At 58.4% G+C, this 20,818-nt stretch overlaps 1 protein-coding gene across 7 annotated transcripts; it reads left to right on the top strand.

Moving 5' to 3' along the window:
* Positions 1–1,109: 1,109 nt before the first annotated feature.
* Positions 1,110–20,138, top strand: CELF6 (CUGBP Elav-like family member 6). Of its 7 annotated transcripts, none has more exons than XM_068204317.1 (13): positions 1,110–1,454; positions 5,255–5,337; positions 12,910–12,958; positions 14,406–14,531; positions 14,616–14,695; positions 15,163–15,306; positions 15,652–15,796; positions 15,886–16,035; positions 16,325–16,387; positions 17,184–17,264; positions 17,369–17,512; positions 18,601–18,750; positions 18,937–20,138. In XM_068204317.1, the coding sequence occupies exons 1-12, from the start codon at positions 1,211–1,213 to the stop codon at positions 18,726–18,728; spliced, it is 1,437 nt and encodes a 478-aa protein (XP_068060418.1). In that variant the 5' UTR covers positions 1,110–1,210; the 3' UTR covers positions 18,729–18,750; positions 18,937–20,138. The 7 variants fall into 7 exon arrangements, with proteins under 7 accessions (XP_068060418.1, XP_068060417.1, XP_068060416.1 ...); XM_068204316.1 differs by having other exon boundaries at positions 14,403–14,531; positions 17,187–17,264; XM_068204315.1 differs by having other exon boundaries at positions 14,403–14,531.
* The last annotated feature ends 680 nt before the right edge of the window (positions 20,139–20,818 follow it).

Below are 20,818 nucleotides of genomic sequence, written 5' to 3'. Positions count from 1 at the left end.
TATGTGCACAGCTGCACACGCTCACACCCCTTCCCACACGCACAAGCCCCTGCACGCACGAGGCAGCGCGCCAGGGAAGCCGGGCTTCCCCTCACCTGGCTGCTGCTTTGGGACTAATTAATTAATTAACGACAACACCAGGTATTAAAGCTGCTCAGTCTAATTACAGATCTTTCGGGGTGACGCGGGATGCAGGAGGGAAGTGCTCTCCTTCTCCCCCTTCTGGGGCCGCCCCAAGGGGACAACAGGGGCAGTGTGGGGTCCATGGAGGTGAAAAACTCAACAAAGTGTTCAGATTGACCTTTTTTGAGCCTCTTCTGTGTGTTTAAACCCTGCTCTGAGGTGGGGAACAGAGAGGGGTTAAGTCTGGGTGCTACTAAAGGACTGCAGGGGGGAAGGTTGGGAGGCTGCTCAGCTCCTTGGACAGCCCTGGCTGGGGTTGGGGGGATGATGAGGGCAAAAAGGGGATGGAGGTGGTGGGGGATGATGGGGTGAAAGGGAGGGACATGGGTGATCATGGGCGTGATGGAGGGATGAGGGGAAATGGGGTACATGGGGGCATATGAGGGGGATGGGGGGTGGTGGGGCACCCCCATGACAGGGGGTGATGGGGGTCATAGGAAGTGATGGGAGGGATGGGGAGGGAGACCGGGGGTGATGGGGGATGATAGGGGGTGATGGGCATGATGGGGAGGCTGATGGAGGTGGTGATAGGGGTGATGGGGATGCCGGGAGGTGATGGGGGTTGATAAGGATTCCGGTGGTGGGGCGGGGGAGGGTGTGTGTGATGGTAATGACGGGCTGATGGGCTGATGGGGGTGACGGGGGCCGAACGGGGAGACTCGGGGGGCGACGGACGCGGGAGGGTGACGAGGCGGGGGGGGTCGGGGCGAGCCCGGCAGGGCGCAGCAGGGGGCGGGGCCGGAACGCGCCCCGCCCCTCTTTCCACCCCGCCGTTCTGATTGGCTGCCGCCCCCTCATTATGCTAATATAGCACCCCTGGGCGGGGCCATCCGGCTGACGTCACGGGCCCGCTGGCGGGCGCGGGCCGAGCCGAGCCGAGCCGAGAGGTGCCGAGCGGGGCGGTGCCGAGCGGTGCCGAGGCGAGCCGAGCGGTGCCGAGCGGTGCCGAGCGGTGCCGAGCGGTGCCGAGCGGTGCCGGGCGGTGCCGAGCGGTGCCGGTCGGGCGGGGCGGGGCGCGGAACGGGCCATGGCGGCGGCGGCGGCGGGCGAGGCGGCGGGGGCGGCGTTCAGCACCGCGAACAGCGGCCGGGTGAACGGGCTGAGCCGCCCGCCCGGCGCCATCGCCATGAAGGACCACGACGCCATCAAGCTGTTCGTGGGGCAGATTCCGCGCAACCTGGAGGAGAGCGACCTCAAGCCGCTCTTCGAGGAGTTCGGCCGCATCTACGAGCTCACCGTGCTCAAGGATCGCTTCACCGGCATGCACAAAGGTGCGGGGGCGGCGGGCCGGGGGACCCCCCGGGTGGAACGCCCTGACATGGAACACCCCAGGTCTGGGGGCTGTCCTGAGGTGAGGTGGGACACCCTGAGGTGGGGGGGCACCCTCAGTGAGTTACCACTCTGGTGGGACACCCTGAGGTGGGGGGCACCCTCAGTGAGGTACAGCGCTGGTGGGGGCACCCTCAGTGAGGTACAGCGCTGGTGGGACACCCTGAGGTGGGGGGACCCTCAGTGAGGTACTGCTCTGGTGGGACACCCTGAGGTGGGGGGACCCTCAGTGAGGTACTGCTCTGGTGGGACACCCTGAGGTGGGGGGCACCCTCAGTGAGGTACAGCGCTGGTGGGGGGACCCTCAGTGAGGTACTGCTCTGGTGGGACACCCTGAGGTGGGAGGGACTCTCAGTGAGGTACTGCTCTGGTGGGACACCCTGAGGTGGGGGGCACCCTCAGTGAGGTACTGCTCTGGTGGGACACCCTGAGGTGGGGGCACCCTCAGTGAGGTACTGCTCTGGTGGGACACCCTGAGGTGGAGTATCCTGAGATGTAGGATCCCTCAGGTGGAACATCACTGAGATGTGGCACCTAAGTATGGGCCACCCGTGAGGCAGGACAAACTGAGGTGTGTGGGGGGGAATCTCTCAGCTGAAGGGTCCTGTTCCTCAGGTGGGATACCCCTGAGGTGAGCTACTGCTCAAGTGGGACAGCCAGAGATGGATCACCCTGACAAAGGGATATCCCTCAGGTAGGATGCCCTGAGGGTGGGGACCCCTCAGCTGTGGTACCCCTGTGGTGGGATAAATTGAGATGGAGCACCCTGGCGTATAGGGGGACCCCTGGGGTGAAGACATCCCTGAAGTGGGACACCCTGGGGCAAAGGCACCCAAGTGTGAGGCACTCCTGATATGGCACAGCCTGAGGCAGGATATCTCTGAGACGAAGGCACCCCTGAAATGAGGTTCCCCATCAGATGGGGCAAGCTGAGGTTTGGTACCTACGTGTGGGCCACCACTGAGGTGGGATGCCCTGAGATGAGGGTACCCCTCATGTGGGACATCCTGAGATGGTGCATCCCAAGACAGGGATACCTCTAAGGTGGGACATCCCTGAGGTGGAGGCATCCATGAGGTGGCATAAGCTGAGGTGGAGCACCCTGAGGTATAGATGGGATGCTTTGAGAGGGGGCAGCGTGATCTGGAAGTATGCCTGAGGTTGGAGACACTGGTGTGAGGCACTTCTGAGGTGGGGGTATCCGTGAGGTGATGGAGCCCTGAAATGGAGGTACCCCTAAGGTGGGACACGCTGAGGTGGGGTACCCAAATATGGGGCACCCCTCAGTTGAGTTACACCTGAGGTGGATATACCCTTGATGTGGAGCCTACCCATAAATATGGGGCACCCCAAGGAGTGGAAACCTTTGGGGTGAAGGTACCCCTAAGTTGGAGGCAACCTTGAGGTAGAACACCCTGAGTCGGGAACACCCCAGTATGGAGCGTTTGGATATATGGCCCCTCCTAAGATTGGGGTACCCCTGAGGAAGAGGGTAGCCCCCACCAGGGGTCAGGGTGCTGCTGTCTGGCTTGGGGGCACCCCTGAGTTCAGAGCATCACAGGGCAGGGAGCACTGCAATGGATTTTAGAACGTCTACCTGGCTTGGGGGCACCTGTCTGGCATCAGCACACCCACACGAGTTTTGTGCACCCCTGGAGGTGGAGAACCCCTGGGATACAGGTAACCCACAGTGGATGGGGTCACACCATGTCTGCGCTGTGTCCCAGGTGCTGTGGCACTGTGGCACGGCATGCGGAGCACGGGCACTTGGAGCAGTGACGCACCGAGGGGGTCACATAGACACCGCCGAGGTCTCCACGGAACCCCCCACCCAAGAGCTGTGGTGTGCAGCACCAGAGCAGGGTCAAGGCACCCCAGGTGTCACCCAGACAGGAGCCACAAGCTGTCACCAAACCCCCGTGCCACGGCCAGCACCTGCTTCTCTGGGACTTTCCTGGGAAGCCAAAACTTGGCATTTGTGGTTGCTGCCTTCTCGATGCCCTTTGGTTATGGGGCAGCTGCCTGGACTCTATAATTTTTGGGACTGTGGCCTCCAACATTTCTCCAGGTGTCTCCGAAGCTGCTTCTGTGCCTGGATCAATGGGATTTGCACCCTTCCAGGCTCCCTCAGTGCTTCCTCCAGCGCGGACTTCAACGTCTGCGGCCCAGCCTCATGATTTAATTGTGGACGCTCCTCTAATTTGAACGGCATCCTCCCTCCCGGCAAGCCTCCAGAGCAGAATCGCTCCTGCACCAGCCCTCTGAACTTCTCCAGAATGCCCGGGCACCGTCTACATAGTCGCCTGCAGGAAAAACAGGGAAAAAAAAAGAGAAAAGAAGAGCGGAGAGCAGGAAGCCAACATGATTACAGATGGTAAACACTGGAAATGGCACCGGGACTGAGGCGAGCTGCTGTGCTGATCTCCCCTTCCCACCCGCAGTGGGAGAGTATCGATCCAGGGGGATCTCTCCTTGCTCTCCGTGAGGGCATATGTCTCCAGCACCCCAAGGCGGGCGAGGGACGACCCCATCCCGCAGCGTCCCCCACCCTGCCGCCATGCTCCCTCTCCTCCCAGGCACGCTGATTGTACTTATTAAGAGTTATTAATACTTAATCAGCTGGCGGATTTAATTGTGCCAATATTAAAAATGCATCAATGTCAATTTTATTCATTAAATATTTACTTTGTTGAAGGGAAACTGTTTTGCTGCTGTTTTAATATCACTTTCAGATGCTTTTGGATGTGACCCCAGCAAATTGGGGGGAGCCCTCAGGGAGGGAGCAGTGCAGCGATGGCACAGGCACCAGGAACGCTTCAGGAGAGACAAAGCGAAGAGGACCGGACCCTGTCCCCAGGGCTCGCTCGTTGCTGCCAGCTCTGCGAGCGAGTGGCTCGGCAGCGTGAGTCAGCGTGGGAAAACCTCACCCCAGGCGTATTCCCGATTTCCAAAGCACCATGATGTCGAAGCAGCCAGAGCGCCTTCACCACATGAATCTCATCCCAAGGAGGACGCTTAGGCTGGGAGAAGTGTGGTGGCAAGACAGGGTGCACAGCCTCAACACCTGGAGATCTGCTTCCTAGAGGACTTGGGCTGTGGCTTTCCCCAGGGCTGGGGCCAGAGTGCCGCTGCCCATGTGCTCCCTGCTCCTCCCTGGCTCCTTCCTTTATCCTGCTGCTCCATCTCCTACCCTGTTCAGGGGGTGAACTGTGACCCTGTGTGTGCCCATCTGGGTGTAGAGTACCAGGGTACCAGGATGCTGGATGCCATGGGGCCGGGGTGTCGGTGCGATGGGATGGTGGATGCCACGGTGCTGAGCTGCTGGATGCCACAGTGCCAGGGTGTTGGATGCCAGGGTGCCAGATCATCAGGGTGCTTGTTGCTGGATGCCATGGTGCTGAGGTGATAGATCCCACCATGTCAGGGTGCCAGATGCTAGGTTATAAACTGCCAGGGTGCCAGGATGTCAGGATGCTGGGATGGTGGATACCATGGTGCTGAGGTGCTGAATGCCACCATGCCAGGCTGCTGGGGTTCTGGATGCTGCCATGCCAGGGTGCCAGGGTGCTGGGATGCTGGATGCCACAGTACCAGGGTGGTGGTGTGCTGGGTATCACTGTGCTGGATGCCAGGATGCTGAGACACCACAGTGCCATATCAGCTGTGCCACCAGCTCCCTGTGTTCTCAGGGGGCTGTGGCAATGCCAGGCTGGACACTGATCCCGTCTCCCTGTCTCCACAGGCTGTGCCTTTCTCACCTACTGCGCCCGTGACTCCGCACTGAAGGCACAGAGTGCACTGCACGAGCAGAAGACTCTGCCAGGGGTAAGTGACACCAGGGAGTTGGGGTCAGTTGGGGCAGGGCCTGGAGACACCTCCCTGAAGCACGGGAGAATTAAGTGACACTGAGGTGGTCGAGTTGAGCTGGAGCAGCACCTGGTGACACCTCCCCGAGGCATGGAAGCCTTAAGTGACACCAAGGGATCGAGGTGAGCCAGGGCAGGGGCTGGTGGCACCTCCCCAAGGCACGGGAGCCACTTCCAGCAGCCGCAAACCGAGGCATCGATTTTCCAGCCGCCCGCGTGCTGTTGCGCTTTCTGTGGGCTCCGACCTCCCGAGCTTAACAAAGTGAAAATAAATATTTAATTATTCGCCTAAATAAAAATCAATAGGCCCGCGGGTTGGCTGGGGAAAGAGCCGGGGCCCATGAATATCAATCCCTGCTCTGTGTGTGGAGCTGACAGAGGGGGATGAGGTTTGTGGGGATGTGGCTTCCTGAGCTGTGCTCTTACTGGTGGGGCCATGCTTCAGTCGGTTCGAGAGTTAACAGCCCACCCTGGCAGCCTAAAGGAGGCCGGGGTCAGGCCCTGCCTGGGGATTCTCATCAGGCACACACAGGTGTGTATCGCTATTGCCATGGCCACTCGCTTGGAGGCTGGGGGTGTAAGCGTGAGCACGTGTGTGCGCATGGACATGCGGGTGCATGCCCCACAGGGGCTCACGGCTGAGTCCACCCCTCTGTGTGTGCGTGCACACAGCGGTGCAGGGGACTGTGTGCTTGTGCTCACACCCCTGTGCCCATGCAGCTGCTAACACCCGTGTGTGCTCACACCTGTGTGTGCTCACCTGTCGGTGCCTGAGGACCCCTTCTATTCTTGCCCACACCCACGTGTATGCACTTGTGTACACTTGGGTACACACCTATGAGTGTGTATGAGTGCCTGTGAACACCTCTCTGCTTGTGCACACAAGCACACTTGTGTATTTATGTCCAATCCCTCTACCTGTGCTCACCCCCTGTACCTGCTCATACCCCTTGTACCTGTACTCACACACCTACACCTGTGCTCACATACCCTGTACCTGCTCATCCCACCTGTACCTGTGCTCACCCCCTCTATCTACGCATCCCCTGCACGTGTATTCACACACTGTACCTGTGCTCACACCTGTACCCGCTCACATATACCTACCTGTGCTCACACCTGTACCTGCTGACCCCCTGTACCTGTGCTCACACCTGTACCTGCTGACCCCCTGTACCTGTGCTCACACCTGTACCTGCACACATATACCTACCTGTGCTCACACCTGTACCTGCTGACCCCCTGTACCTGTGCTCACACCTGTACCTGCTGACCCCCGTACCTGTGCTCACACCTGTACCTGCACACCCCCTGTACCTGTGCTCACACCTGTACCTGCACACATATACCTACCTGTGCTCACACCTGTACCTGCACACCCCCTGTACCTGTGCTCACACCTGTACCTGTGCTCACACCTGTACCTGCACACCCCCTGTACCTGCACACCCCCTGTACCTGTGCTCACACCTGTACCTGCACACCCCCTGTACCTGCACACCCCCTGTACCTGTGCTCACACCTGTACCTGCTGACCCCCTGTACCTGTGCTCACACCTGTACCTGTGCTCACACCTGTACCTGCACACCCCCTGTACCTGTGCTCACACCTGTACCTGCACACCCCCTGTACCTGCACACCCCCTGTACCTGTGCTCACACCTGTACCTGTGCTCACACCTGTACCTGCACACTCCCTGTACCTCTGCTCACACCTGTACCTGCACACCCCCTGTACCTGCACACCCCCTGTACCTGTGCTCACACCTGTACCTGTGCTCACACCTGTACCTGCTGACCCCCTGTACCTGTGCTCACACCTGTACCTGCACACCCCCTGTACCTGTGCTCACACCTGTACCTGCACACCCCCTGTACCTGCACACCCCCTGTACCTGTGCTCACACCTGTACCTGTGCTCACACCTGTACCTGCACACTCCCTGTACCTGTGCTCACACCTGTACCTGCACACCCCCTGTACCTGTGCTCACACCTGTACCTGTGCTCACACCTGTACCTGCTGACCCCCTGTACCTGTGCTCACACCTGTACCTGCACACCCCCTGTACCTGTGCTCACACCTGTACCTGTGCTCACACCTGTACCTGCACACCCCCTGTACCTGCGCACCCCCTGTACCTGTGCTCACACCTGTACCTGCACACCCCCTGTACCTGTGCTCACACCTGTACCTGTGCTCACACCTGTACCTGCACACTCCCTGTACCTGTGCTCACACCTGTACCTGCACACCCCCTGTACCTGTGCTCACACCTGTACCTGTGCTCACACCTGTACCTGCTGATCCCCTGTACCTGCACACCCCCTGTACCTGTGCTCACACCTGTACCTGCTGACCCCCTGTACCTGTGCTCACACCTGTACCTGCACACCCCCTGTACCTGTGCTCACACCTGTACCTGCACACCCCCTGTACCTGCGCACCCCCCGTGTCCCCGCCCTCGCCCCCCAGCCCCAGCCAGGCCCCGCCCCCGGCGTGTCGGGGGACCGGGGGCGTGTCCGCAGCGGGGGCGTGTCCGCAGCGAGGCCCCGCCCCCCGCTGGCCCGGCCCGGCTCGGCTCGGCGGGGCTGCCGCCGCCCCGCCCTGCGCCCCGCCCCCCGCGCGCCGCTGCGCGAGCCCAGCCGAATCCGGCCGAGCCGAACCGAACCCAGCCGAGCCTAGCCGAACCCAGCCCGGCCGAGCCCGGCCTTGCCGAGCCGAGGCGAGCTAAGCCGAGCCTGGCCGAGCCGCCTCGGGTGGAGCCGAGCGCAGCCGAGCTCAGCCGAACCGCCTCGGTGGAGCCGGCGGTCCGGCCGGTCCGGCCATGCAGCTGCCGCAGGTGCCGGCGCCGGGGCCGCGGCCGCCCGTGCTGTGGGTGCCCGCCGGGTCCAAGATCCTCTGCATCGAGGTAGGGCCCCGCCTTTGTCTGCCGCCGCCTCCGCCCGGCCCGGCACGGCCCGGCACCGCCCGGCAGCCTCCGCTCGCTCCGGGGTGGGGGGGCTGCACCGGAGGGGCTGTAGGAGGGATGTGGGTGATGGCGAGGGGGTGTATCTGCACCCGGGGATGCTGTGTGGGAGTGGGGGTGATGCCGAGGGTGTGGATCCTTGCTCCTGGGGATGGGCATGGAAGGGTGTTAATGGTGAGCAGGGCGCGTATCTGCACACAGAGATGGGGATGGAGGGGTGTTGGTGAGGGGGTGCATCTGCTCCCAGGGATGGGCTGGGGATAAAGCAGTGTTTGTGATCAGGGTGTAATTGCACACAGGGATGGAGGGTGTGAGTGTGGGTGTTGGTGATGGAGAGTATCTGAACCCAGGGGTGGGAATGAGGATGGAGCAGTGTTGGTGAGGGGGTGTATCTGCTCCCAGGCATAGGATGGGGATGGAGTGGTGCTGGTAATCAGGGTGTATTTGCACACAGGCAGGGATGGAGGGGTGTTGATGAGCAGAGTGAATGTGCACGCAGGGTTGGGGTGTGTGAGTGGGCGTGTTGCAGGGTGTATCAGCACACAGGGATGAGGATGGAGGGGTGTTGGTGACAGAGTGTAGATGCTCCCAGGGATGGGTGTTGGGGATGGAAGAGTGTTGGTGAGGAGGGTGTATTTGCACAGAAGAATGGGGTTGGAGGGGTGTTGGTGAGGGGATGTATCTGCACCCACAGATGGGGTGTGTGGGTGTGAGTTTTGCAGTGCGGGGTGTATCTGCACCCAGGGATGGAGCGCATGTATTGGCAGGGTGGTTGTTGGTGATGAGGGTGTATTTGCACTCAGGGATGTGGGCTCTGTGTGTGTGTGTGTGTCTGTGTGTGTGTGGCTGAGAGGATGTATCTGCACCCAGGGAAAGAGAAGGTGTCGGCACAGGGGTGGTGGTGATGTATCTGGACCCAGGGAGGCTGTGTGTGGTGTGGTTGTCGGTGAGGAGGGTGTTCTGACACCCAGGAATGCTCGGGGGGGGGTGGGGGGCTGTGTGTTTGCAGGCAGGGATGGAGGATGATGGTGAGGAGGTGTATCTGCCCCCAGGCATGGGTTTGGTGTGTGTGTTGGCTGGAGGGTGTATTTTTCCACCGCAGGCTTGTGTGTGTGTGTGTGATGCAGGTGTGCAAGGGGCAGCGCTTGGGGGGGGTGTTGCACCCGCAGGCAGTGCGAGGAGGGGTGCGTGCACTGGCAGGGGTACGGCTTTGACCCCCGGGTATGTGCAGGTCGGTGTTGGTGGCTGTGCAAGCACGTGGGTGTCTGTGTGTGTGGGAAAAGGAGCTTAGGGTGTCTTTGCCCCCCGTGATGGTGACAGGGTGTGGGTGCACATGGGCTGGGGGAGTGGCAGCAGTGGGGGTGTGTGGGCACACCGGGTGTGACAGGGAGTGCAGGTGTGCACAGGTGTTGCGCTGGGCTCAGGTGTGCACGGTGGCCGTAGAGATGGGATGTGGGTGTTGCTGAGGATGCCGTGAGCCCACCCAAGGCGTCCACGTGCCCACAGAGGGCTCTCGAGGGTTCCACTGTGTGTCCTGCTGCTACAACAGGGAAACTGAGGCAAGGGGTGTTGTATCCCCGGCGCTGGCTGTGCGTCCGGGGCTGCGTGCCCGTGGTTGTGTGTGATCCATGGCAGCAGGGAGGGCTCTGTGGGAGTTGCGTGGCAGGTGGACTGGGGTTGTCCAGGTGCCCGTGGGGCTGTGTGCAGTGGTGCATGGCCGCACGTGGTGCTGGGACAGACACGCGGTGTGCGCAGCGCTGCATGGGCACAGCTGTGGGGCTTCAGAGGTGTATGGCTGTGCCAGGGGGATTGGGGGTGGCTGTGCTTGGGCAGTGCTGGGGGTCTGTGGTTGTGTTCAGAGGTGTGTGCAGGGTGTGCCAGGGTCGTCATACACATGCAGGGTTGTGCAGTGGCGTGGCTGTCCTCAGGCTGGCTGTGTGGCCTTTCTGTGGGTTACCACCAGGGCTTGTCAAGGTATTCCCCTGATGAGTGACAGCCAGTACCTCGGTTCCTGTCTCCCTGGGGTGGCATGGACACCAGGCTCCCACGGGCACTTGCTGCTCCAGTGTCACCTACCTCCATCTCATTTGGGTGCATGGTGGCCTGCTGGATCCTCTGGCTGTTGGTTGTGAGGACAAGGAGGAGGAGTGTGATGCCAAGGAAGGAACAAAGGCCAGAAGTGACCCGCTGAGCACATCCCCTGGCAGTGATTCTATGGCCTGGCTCTCCCTGGTACCCAGGTTCTTGGGGGGCTCCAAATTTGGGTGGGGGACAGTGCCTGAGCAGTCAGAAGGTAATTTAGCAACTGCTGGTGACCCCCTGTGCTGTGGAACACCAGTGGTTTGGCCATGGGGTAGCTGGGGCTTTGTGAACTGCTGCTGATGGTTGGTGCCGGAGCACCCTAAGCAGGGTGTCACTATGAGCTTGGGGTGTGGGAGATGGCTGGGAGTTGGGGATGGATGGATGCATGCATGCATGCATGCTGTGGGAGTGGAAAGGTAGGTGGTGGCAAGATGGGAGATGGATGGGCAGATGGAAGGGTGGTACAGGGAGGGATTGGTGTTGGGCATATGGATGGGTGTTGAGGGGATGGATGGGTGTTGGGGGATGGATAGAGGATCTTATCAATATAGATAGATGCTATGGGCATGGATGGGTGTGTGGGGATAGATGTTGGGGATATGGATGGCTGCAATGGGGATGGACAGGTATTCAGGGGTAGACGGATGGGTGTTGGTGATATGGATGGATGCTATGGGAACGAATGGGTGTTAGGAGGATGGGTGCTGGGGATATGGATGGGTTCTATGGCAATGGAAGGATGCTATGGGAATGGGTGTTGGAGTATGGCTGGATGAATCCAGGGAGAAGATGGATGTGTGGGTGTGTGGGTTTCCAGGATGGGTGAATGGAGGGATGGGTGTTGCAGGGTGGGCAGGTGGGTGTCAGGAGCAGGGCGAAATGCTTGGGTGGCTGTTTACTGTGGGAGGATGGATAGATAGAGGGCTGTGTGGACACAGTGCCGGGGTGCTGTGGGGACAGTCAGGAGCTCTGAGTGCCACAGGGGGTCACCGAGCACCCTGTGGTGGGCACGTCGCGATGTCAAGGGTGCCAAAACCCTCTTTTGGGGGTGTCTAGAGGCCAGGACAGTTTCTCTTCGGTGCGGTGTGGCAGCCCTGGGGTAGGTTAGCTGGTCCCCGAGGCCTGACATTTATAAACATCAGCCGCTCCCGGGGAATCAATACAGTTTAATAACCGGCAAGCGGAGACGGGAGACACATCAAAATGACACTCTGCGGCTCCGTAAATGTTATTCTAAATCATCCTCACTGGGTTTATTACATTAAGCATACAGCAGCGGGCATGGGAAATTTATTCCATCAAAGGCCATCACGCTGGTAAATGGGGCTGGCGGGTCAGTGGAGGGGGGCAGCCCCCCCAAAATGGGGTTCCCTCCTCCCAGCTGTGGCAGGGATGTGAGGGACAGCAGGGTTCTGGGTTTAGGGTCTCAGTACTGTCACAGCCTCCGGAGTTTGGGCTGAGCCAAATCCTGCCCCTGTACAAGGTGGATGTCTGGGGGACTGGTGACATTATGGGTGACACTGTGAGGTGTCCCTCGGTGCCACACTATGTGCTATCCCAGGACTCCTGGGGACTCAGTCCCTTCCCTGGACCATCCCCAGCTCTGCACTGACATTTCTCTCCACGTTTCCCTGGAGACGAGGCGGTTGCTGTGGAAACCTCCCTCCTCTTCTCTCTTACCCATCCTCTTCCTCACCCTGATGTGAGGGGGACTGTCTGCCCCCACCCAGCACCAAAATTTAGGGACCCCTTCCAGGGGTGCAGCAGGGAGCACCTGGGATGGGGGTGCACACACACATGGGGCTGACTGGACCCGGGTGTGCTCAAGGCGTGTTCGTGTGCGCACCCCCGCGCCGTCATGTGTGACATCTTGCTGTTGCCGTGGCGACCCCATTGAGCACATGGCTCAGGCTCCGCAGCATCGCGGGGGAAGCATGCTTGTTGCCATGGAAACGGCCATAATTGTAGCATTTTTCGGCTAAAAGAGGGGAAAAAGGAGGGGGAGAGAGGAGGAGGAATGGCTCCATGGGGCAACGGGCCAGGGATGTGCCTGCCAGCCCAGCGTGTCCTGCTGCATACAAGTGTCACGCTCGTGGGTGCACGTGGCGGTGACAAGGAGAAGGCCAAATTTGGGTGAGGTTTGGGAAAAGGAGGGCAATGGTGCCAGAGGGGCTGGGGCTGGCGGGATGCTGCTGCTGCCTCTGCAGTCCTTTGCAGTCGAGGAAAGCAGGCAGGCGGCCAAGCCTGGCACTGGCGGCCCCGCGGGCGCCTGCAGCACAGGGTGCCCATAGCCAGGGCCAGAGCATTGCCCTTTGCACATGGCATCCCTGGGTCTCTGTGGCCACAAGCCCCAGATCTGTTCATGCAGGTCCCTCCCCTTTTCCTCAGTTCCCTGTGCCAGTCATTGGCCAAATCCTGCTCTTCCCCATGGAAAGGGTTCAGGGGCCACCACATGACCACCTGCTCTCGCTTGTTTTGCAGATGAACCGCCCCATCCAGGTGAAGCCGGCCGACAGCGAGGGCCGAGGAGGTAGGTCCTCAATTGTCTGGATGCCTGGCACGGGGGCATAGGGTCAGCCAGGGGGTCGTGGGGGACACGGTGGCATCGCGAGGACTGCTGTGCAAAGGCTGGTTTGCAGAGAAATCCAGGAAAGGAGCTGCCTTTGCTGGTGGCATCCAAACCTGGGTGCAGAGCAAATGCCATCTTCTCTCTCCCTGTCTAGTCAGCTGGGGGGAACTTTCTGATGTCATCCTGGGAATGTCCTGACATCATACCATGAGCATCCCAACATCCTGAGGAGCAGAGCACCAGCCAGCCGCTCTCCCTCACCACCTTAATTTACCAAAAAACACAATTCCCTCTCCAGAGCTGCCTGTGGGACCCCGGAGCAGGAGTTGGCTGTATGTGGCCCAAGCCCCTCTTAAACTACCACCCCCCCTAAATTCTTTGTGAGCATTTGCCATTCATCGGGCTGTGGCATTGCCAGTCTGTGGTGATCATTTGGGCAAAATCGCAAAAATTGAATCAAAATCCCACCTCTGTTGTGTTGCTGGGCAGGCAGGCGCTATCGGACATGCAGGATGCTCTCGTGGGGCCGCCTGCACTTGGCAGGATGGCTGGGGTAGCTCCCTCCCCATCCAAACCCTGTTATTAAACACACCGGGAGCTGGTCCCAGCATGTCCCAGAGGGACCTGGCAAATAAATTACCCACTTACCGAGCGTAATTGGTGAAGGATTAAAAATCGATGGGTAAGCTGGGGCTCCTGTCTCCAGCCCCCTCACCCAGGAGGCAACACTGGGCTGCCCAGCCCACTCCCCCTGGGAGGTGGTTTATGTTTAACTAGGCAACATACGAGCCCTATTCCCTTAACTAATTTTCCTGGTACCTTAACAGACTAAGCATTCATCGTCTCCTGCCATTATTTATTTATTTCCCCTGCAACGCTCTTGATAGGGCACCTTATTTCCTTTGTCAAATGCCATTAGCGTGCGGCTGGAGCGTGTGGCCGCACAAGACAGATGCTGGTAATAATAATGAAATTCTCATTATTTACTATCCCTTCTCTTGTGTTATTGATGTCCCCTGGGCACGGCTGGAGGCTGTGGGTTGTTCTGCGAGTGGATCACACGACGGTGATCACCTTCAGTTTGTGGATTCTCTTTGTTCCACCGCATCTCACCTCACTGCTGGGGGAGCCAGGCCCCCCATCCCTAGGAAAAGCCCTAGCTCCCCTCTCTAAAGCAATAGCTCTTCCAGGATTCACCCCTCAGCAATTTCCCCACAGGAGAAGTTTTCCCATCTTGAGCGTTCTGTAGGATGGAGATGATAAGCCCGGCACCTTCTGCGTGGGATCGGTGTCACTCCCTCCCTCTGATGTTACTTGGTTCCTTCCCCTCCATACACCATTTGTGGTGAGGGGTTGGGATGGTGTGTGACCTCCCACTCTCTGATGGGTTTGATTTTGTTTTTAGAAGACAGGAAGCTCTTTGTGGGCATGCTGGGGAAGCAGCAGAGCGAGGACGACGTCCGCCGCCTCTTTGAGCCCTTCGGCCAGATTGAGGAATGCACCATCCTCCGAGGGCCTGATGGAGCCAGCAAAGGTGGGCTTTGGGGCACAGGGGGTGCACCCTATGGACCTGCAATGGCCAAATCCAACCTGTCCCATGTTCCCTCTGTTCCCTTAGGTTGTGCCTTTGTGAAATACGGCAGCCACGCCGAGGCACAGGCTGCCATCAACAGCCTGCACGGCAGCCAAACCATGCCGGTAAGTGCCAGGCTCGCACCCTGCCCCGGCTGACCCCATGCTGCCTGCTTAATCCAATCACCCACTAATTTGATCTTCAGTCTAATTGCATCAAAATCCTACAGACTGGCAATTTGTTGGCCACGTCACCCCAGGTTCCTCCTTGCCAAGGTGCTGAGCCCTAGAGATGGGAGTGTGGGGCTAATTCTCTCCATACCAGAGAAAGGGGCAGTTTAATTAACGCTGAAGGTCAGAATTGTGGACAAGGAAGCAGAAAGGAAGCAGAGGTCAGGGAGATGCCACTGGGGAGAAAAGCTGGCTATAATTAAACCTCACATCGATCATTGGTTGCTGCTGCCAGGCTGGGCAGCGTCCCCAGGGCTGATGATGCTGCGGACGCTGCGAGCCACGCCCACGGCGGGTACACAGTTTGGGGCATTGCTCTGGTCCCACCATCAGCCCCATCTTCCACATTCCCCCCACCTCAGGGTGCCTCGTCCAGCCTGGTGGTGAAGTTTGCAGACACAGATAAAGAGAGGACCCTGCGGCGGATGCATCAGATGGCAGGGCAACTGGGCATCTTCAACCCCATGACCATCCAGTTCGGCGCCTACGGGGCCTACACGCAAGCGGTAGGAGCTGGTGCAGACCAGGGGCTTGGGGGACCCCCGTGGGTGGGGGGCAGGTTTGGCCCTTGAAAGCACCAGTGCCAGGGTGTGTGGATGCCTGGGAGGGCTGGTGTATCCCTGTTTAAGGGCAGATGCAGGGCTTCCTCCCCACAGCTGAGGGTGGTTGTAGGGTCCAGTGGTCTCATATTTAGCATCATCAAGACCAAGACTACTGTCCCCAGGTCTGGTAGCGGGTGGCATTTATCCCTCGGAATCCATCCAAAGCAGAGATGCTGATTTACCCTCCCCTCTCTCTCCTTCTCTCTGCTTCCTGCGCTCTGTCCCCTTTTCCCCCCTTCTTTCCCAAAGATCATGCAGCAGCAGGCAGCCCTGATGGCGGCCGCACAGGGCACCTGCCTCAACCCCATGGCTGCCATCGCTGCCGCCCAGATGCAACAAATGGCCGCCTTCAATGTCAGCGGGCTGGTGGCTGCCCCCCTCACCCCCTCTTCAGGTAGGACCCCCGCATTTGCCACTTGACATCCTCGAGGGGCACTCTTGCGGTGATGCCGGCCCTGACGCCATGCTTGTACCTACCTGCAGGTACAAGCACTCCTCCAGGGATCAGCACGGCGCCGGTGCCCAGCATTGCCACGCCCATTGGGGTGAATGGCTTCAGCCCGCTGCCGCCCCAGACCAATGGGCAGCCCGCCTCGGAGACCATCTACACCAATGGCATCCACCCCTACCCAGGTACAGCCCTCCTGGGGCTCCGCCACAGCCCCCGGGGCTAGGGGAGTGTGATTGGCTCATGCAGGATGCTCAAGGGATGTCCCCATCCCAGGAACACGCTGGATGAACCCGCTGTGTGCTCCCGTGGCATCACTGCAGGGAGGAGGGAATTCAGGAATTCAGGCAGGGAGCAGCTCTGCCCCTCCATGGCGATGCTTGGTCAGGAGCCCTCTCCCGTGGGAGCTGCGCATGCATCCCTGGCTTTCTCTGGCTTATTCTATCTTCCTTCTCCTTTCTCTTCTCTTCCCAGCTCAAAGCCCCACGGTGGCAGACCCCCTCCAGCAGGCCTACGCCGGCATGCAGCACTATGCAGGTCTCAAACTTCGCTTCCCACTCCTTCCCTCTCTCCCCTCTTTGCTCCTCCCCCTTATTTTTGGGAGGTGAACATCACCCTGGGGTTGAACTTTGGACTGGGGGCAGTGTATTTGGGCACGGATTCATGAGGGGAGCAGCAGGTGCTGAGCCCTGGCAGGAGCTCCAGGCTGGCAATGCCAATCAAAGCACCGTCCCCTCATCCCGCTGGCTCCTCTTAAGGCCCCTCGTGCAAATTTTGGATAGTGCAAAGTGAATTTTAATGCCCATGGGGCTGAGAGAACTCCACGGGGGAGCCCTGGCAGTGGTATTGAAAACAGGGGACAAGATTTGGGAGGTGACAGAGGGCCACCTTCACACCAAGACACCAAATGTCTTTGGATGTTCATCACGTGGCCAAGTCTGATGGCCAAGGACATGGGCTGTGGAGGGAAAGGAGTCACAGCCTCCCATGGAAATACGTCAAGCCCAGCAGACATTTAATTAGGAGCATTGACAGCAACGCCCAGATTTGCATCAGAAAATCAAGTTTTGGACCCCAAATCTTTGAGGTTTTTCAGCAAAAAGACCATCTTTCCTCAGCCTTGAGGCTATATTACTGCTATCACCAGCATTTCTCCTGGGAGAGCTGTTCCCACATCCCTGGTGTGTCGGGAGGGGTGGGAAAGGCAGAGCCAACAGCCGTGGGGCAGGAGAGGTCCCTCGATCGCAGGTGGCAGCAGGGGACCTGCCTGTCCCAGCCCTCTCCATGGCTGGGCCGGGTGCCATGGCCTCAGCTTCTTTTTTCTCTCTTCCAGCAGCATATCCCACTGCCTACGCTCCCATCAGCCAAGCCTTTCCCCAGCAAGCGCCCCTCATCCCGCAGCAGCAGAGAGAAGGTGAGGGGTGGAGTCACCTCATGTGGGGCCGGTGGCTCCTCGGTGTCCCCGCAGGGTGACCCCACTTCGTAGCTGACGTGTCCTGTCCTTTGTGTGTCACCCAGGTCCCGAGGGCTGTAACCTGTTTATTTATCACCTGCCCCAGGAGTTCGGGGACGCAGAGCTCACGCAGATGTTTTTGCCTTTCGGCAACGTCATCTCTGCCAAAGTCTTTGTGGACCGTGCCACCAACCAGAGTAAATGCTTTGGTAAGTCCCGGGGTGTGGCTCTCCCTGGTGTCCCAGCTCAGGGCTCCAGCTCTTCCCTGTTCTCAGATCAAAGTTCCAGCTATCCTTAACATCACAGTTTGGAGCTCTAGCTCTTCCTCAACATCCCAACTCAGGGGTCTGGCTCTCTTCAGCATCCCATTTTAAATATCTGATGCTCCTTGACATCCCAGCTCTTACCAGTGTCCAGCTCCAGAGTCCCATTCTTTCTGGTCTCCAACCTGGAGGTCCAGCTCTCCTAATATTCTGCCTCAGGGGGTCTGTCTCCCCAAATCCCATCTAAGGGTTTGGCTCTCCCCAGTCTTCCCAGCTTGGGAGTCTGGTTCTTCCGGACAACCCAGTGCCGAGCATCTCCATCTCGGGCGTCCAATTCTCCCTGAAGTCCCTGCTTGAGAGTCTGTCTCTCCTCATCTTGGGGATCTCTCTTTCCCTAGTCTCCAGCTCAGATGTCCATGTCTCCCTGCTGTCCCTTGCTTGGGATCCAACTGTCTCATATGTCCCCAGCTCAGGGATCTGTATCTCCCTCTCACAGACCTCAGTGTCCCCATAGACTCTTTCACTGTGGTGTCTTTGGAGGCCCTATCACCTCAGGGATCTCTGCAGACCTGGCCTACAGATGTCCCCTGAGCCCACACATCCCACCCTGGTGTCCCCACAAACCCCATCACCCTGGTATCTCCGCATACCTGCAGACCTTAGTGTCCCCACAGACCCCATCACCTCAGTGTCCCTGCATCCCCTACCACTTTAACAGACTCCGTCACCCCAGTGACCCCACAAATCCCATCCCACAGTGTCCCTGCAGATGACTCCAGTGTCCCGTGGACCCTCTTATGCTGCTGTCCTCACAGCCTTGTCAGCTCAGTGTCCCTGCAGACCTTGGTGTCGCTGCAGGTGCCATCACCTGTCACCCAGTCCCCTGTAACCTGGGGCTGTGATGTTACTCAAGGACCCCCTCTCCCAGCAATCCCAAACCAGGAGGATCCCAGAGGATTTCAGTGCCTGGGTTGAGGCGAGGCAGCCCCCTGTGATGTTTGTGGTGACAAGCCCCTGTGTCCCCTCCTCACCAGGTTTTGTCAGTTTTGACAATCCGACGAGTGCTCAGGCGGCCATTCAGGCCATGAATGGCTTCCAGATCGGCATGAAGAGGCTAAAAGTGCAGCTAAAGCGGCCGAAAGACGCCAACAGACCCTACTGACCCCAGCTCAGCCTGCGGAGAGGTGAGGGCGCCTGGCCCGGGGGGACTGGCGGTCGTGGAGCATCCCCCTGTCCCCGTGTTTGCATCCCGAGTGTGTGCAGGGATCTCTGCCTGGCACCACCCACTCAATGAATCTGGGTCCCTCCCTCTGTCCTTCCCTCCCTCCATCCCCTCGAAACAGGCTGACAGCCTTTTCCTTCTGTTTCAGGTCGGACGTCCCGCAGTGTCTGACGACTTTCCCCTTCCCCAAGTGCAGTATCCAAACCCGTAACTCTCTTTCTTTGCAACACATCCCGGAGTAGGAAAAGGAGGAGAAGGAGGAGATGAAGGAGAAAACGGCAAAGAAGAGAGCGTTTTGGTCGTAGCTTTTCCTTTTTGAATTTTTTCCCAAACTGGTCTTGTTTGTTGTTTAACGGGAATGAGAAGAAGACAAGGCAGGAGGGGAGCGATGCGGCGCCGGGGCTGCGATTGGCCACCGGCCGCTCGCCAGGACTCACCGGATCCCTCACTGGGAGCAAGGCTGATGGCTCCGGGCAGCCGGGCCACAATCTACCTTTGTTTTTGGGGTTTTTTTTTTAAAGCACTCATTTGCTGCTACCGATTTCCCAGGAGAAACGAGGAAAAGAGGCTCCAAATGGATTCTTAAACCAAAGCCGGTGGGATGGGACCAGCCTCGGGCGCTTCACCTGGAGGATGTTTGTTTGGATGATAAAGAAAAACGGCAAGATTTTCCTTTTTCCCTGCATTGGGGGGAAAAAAAAGAAGGATCAAAGTATGTTGGACTTATAGAAGATATATATAAATAAGTATATATATATATATATCCCATGGAGCAGGGTGGCGGGACATGCGCTTCCCCTGCTTGTCACTGGCACAGGGACATAGGATTACTTGTTTCAGAGTCATATCATTCCTTAGAGTTTAGGGACCAAAGGACTATTGCTTTTTTTAAATATATCTATAAATAAATTAATTTAAAAAAAAACAAAACACACAAAAAAACTTCGGGAAAGGTGGAGAAAATCCAACAAAAATTAAGAAGGTTGAGTAAAACCCTCGGGCATTCAGAGCCACGAGCGTTTCCTACAGGGCTCGGATTTGGGGGGTTCAAGGGCTCGGTTTCGGGGGCCAGTTTGTGGCTGGGGACTGGGGGGGATGCAGAGGGGATTTGAGCGGGGGACTGCAGTGGCTCCCCCCGCTCCATGGCCCAGGGGGAGTTGGACCCCCTTGGTCACCTCTGGCAGAGGGTGGAGTGATGTGGTTCTTTGCATTTTGGGTTGGTTTGGGGGGATTTTTGGGTTGGGTTTTTTTTTTTTCAGCCAAAAAAAAAACTTTAAAAAAAAAAAATAAAAATGTGAGGTTTCGGCCAAAATGAAGTGAAGCGAAATAAACTTATTTTGTCAAAATCGTCACCTTCGTTGGTTGTTTGGAGCAATCGCTGCCGCGTCCACCACCCAAACACGACACCCAGGCCCCCTTTATGGCCAGCTTGGCTCCAGCTGGGCTGGAGCATCCAACACGATTTGGTGAAGCTGGGAGAGCACCGTAGGCCTCTCTTGTTATTTGCTTTTTCACAGGAACTGCTATTTTTTGGAGGACTTCACCCTGGCTGCAGAGGGAATCAGGACAGGACACAGCGCTGTGGTTTCACTGATCTTTCCAAAGGAGCTTCAGAGAGATGTGACCATGTCCCATGGGACGTCCCTTTGCACTTGTGGGTACAGCTGAGTGACTGCCATGATCCCAGGAAAGTGACTTATTTTTTATTTGAGGAAAGGAAAAAACCCCAGACCCCACAAATTTAAGCAACCCCCCCACCAAGGGGTAGGTGGCAGGGCCAGGTGTGAGGGAATGACTTGCCCAGGTTTGGGTGGCCCTTGGACATGGAGCAGCCAGTGTAGGACAAGTGGGGATAGACAGTTTTGGGATCCAGAGGGGACAGAGGACAGGGACATGCCAGAAGCGACACTGAGTGCACCCATCGGTGTAATCAACCTGTCAGGATGCAGGTGGTGGCTGTACCAAAACCAGGATAATTACATCAGTTCTGAAATTTCATCATAAATCCTGGCTGAAATCGTGGCCTTGTG

This window comes from Anomalospiza imberbis, chromosome 13 (assembly GCF_031753505.1).
Source record: "Anomalospiza imberbis isolate Cuckoo-Finch-1a 21T00152 chromosome 13, ASM3175350v1, whole genome shotgun sequence".
Classification (NCBI taxonomy): domain Eukaryota; kingdom Metazoa; phylum Chordata; class Aves; order Passeriformes; family Viduidae; genus Anomalospiza; species Anomalospiza imberbis.
Note: the sequence above shows the minus strand (reverse complement) of the source record. Positions and strands in the feature narration are given on the sequence as shown.

Bases quoted from the DNA above. Each gene is read 5' to 3' on its own strand.
- CELF6 (XM_068204315.1), top strand. From the start codon at position 1,211: ATGGCGGCGGCGGCGGCGGGCGAGGCGGCGGGGGCGGCGTTCAGCACC. The intron at 12,959-14,402 runs GTAGGTCCTCAA...TTTTGTTTTTAG, and splicing joins CGACAGCGAGGGCCGAGGAG to AAGACAGGAAGCTCTTTGTG. The intron at 14,532-14,615 runs GTGGGCTTTGGG...CTGTTCCCTTAG, and splicing joins GCCTGATGGAGCCAGCAAAG to GTTGTGCCTTTGTGAAATAC.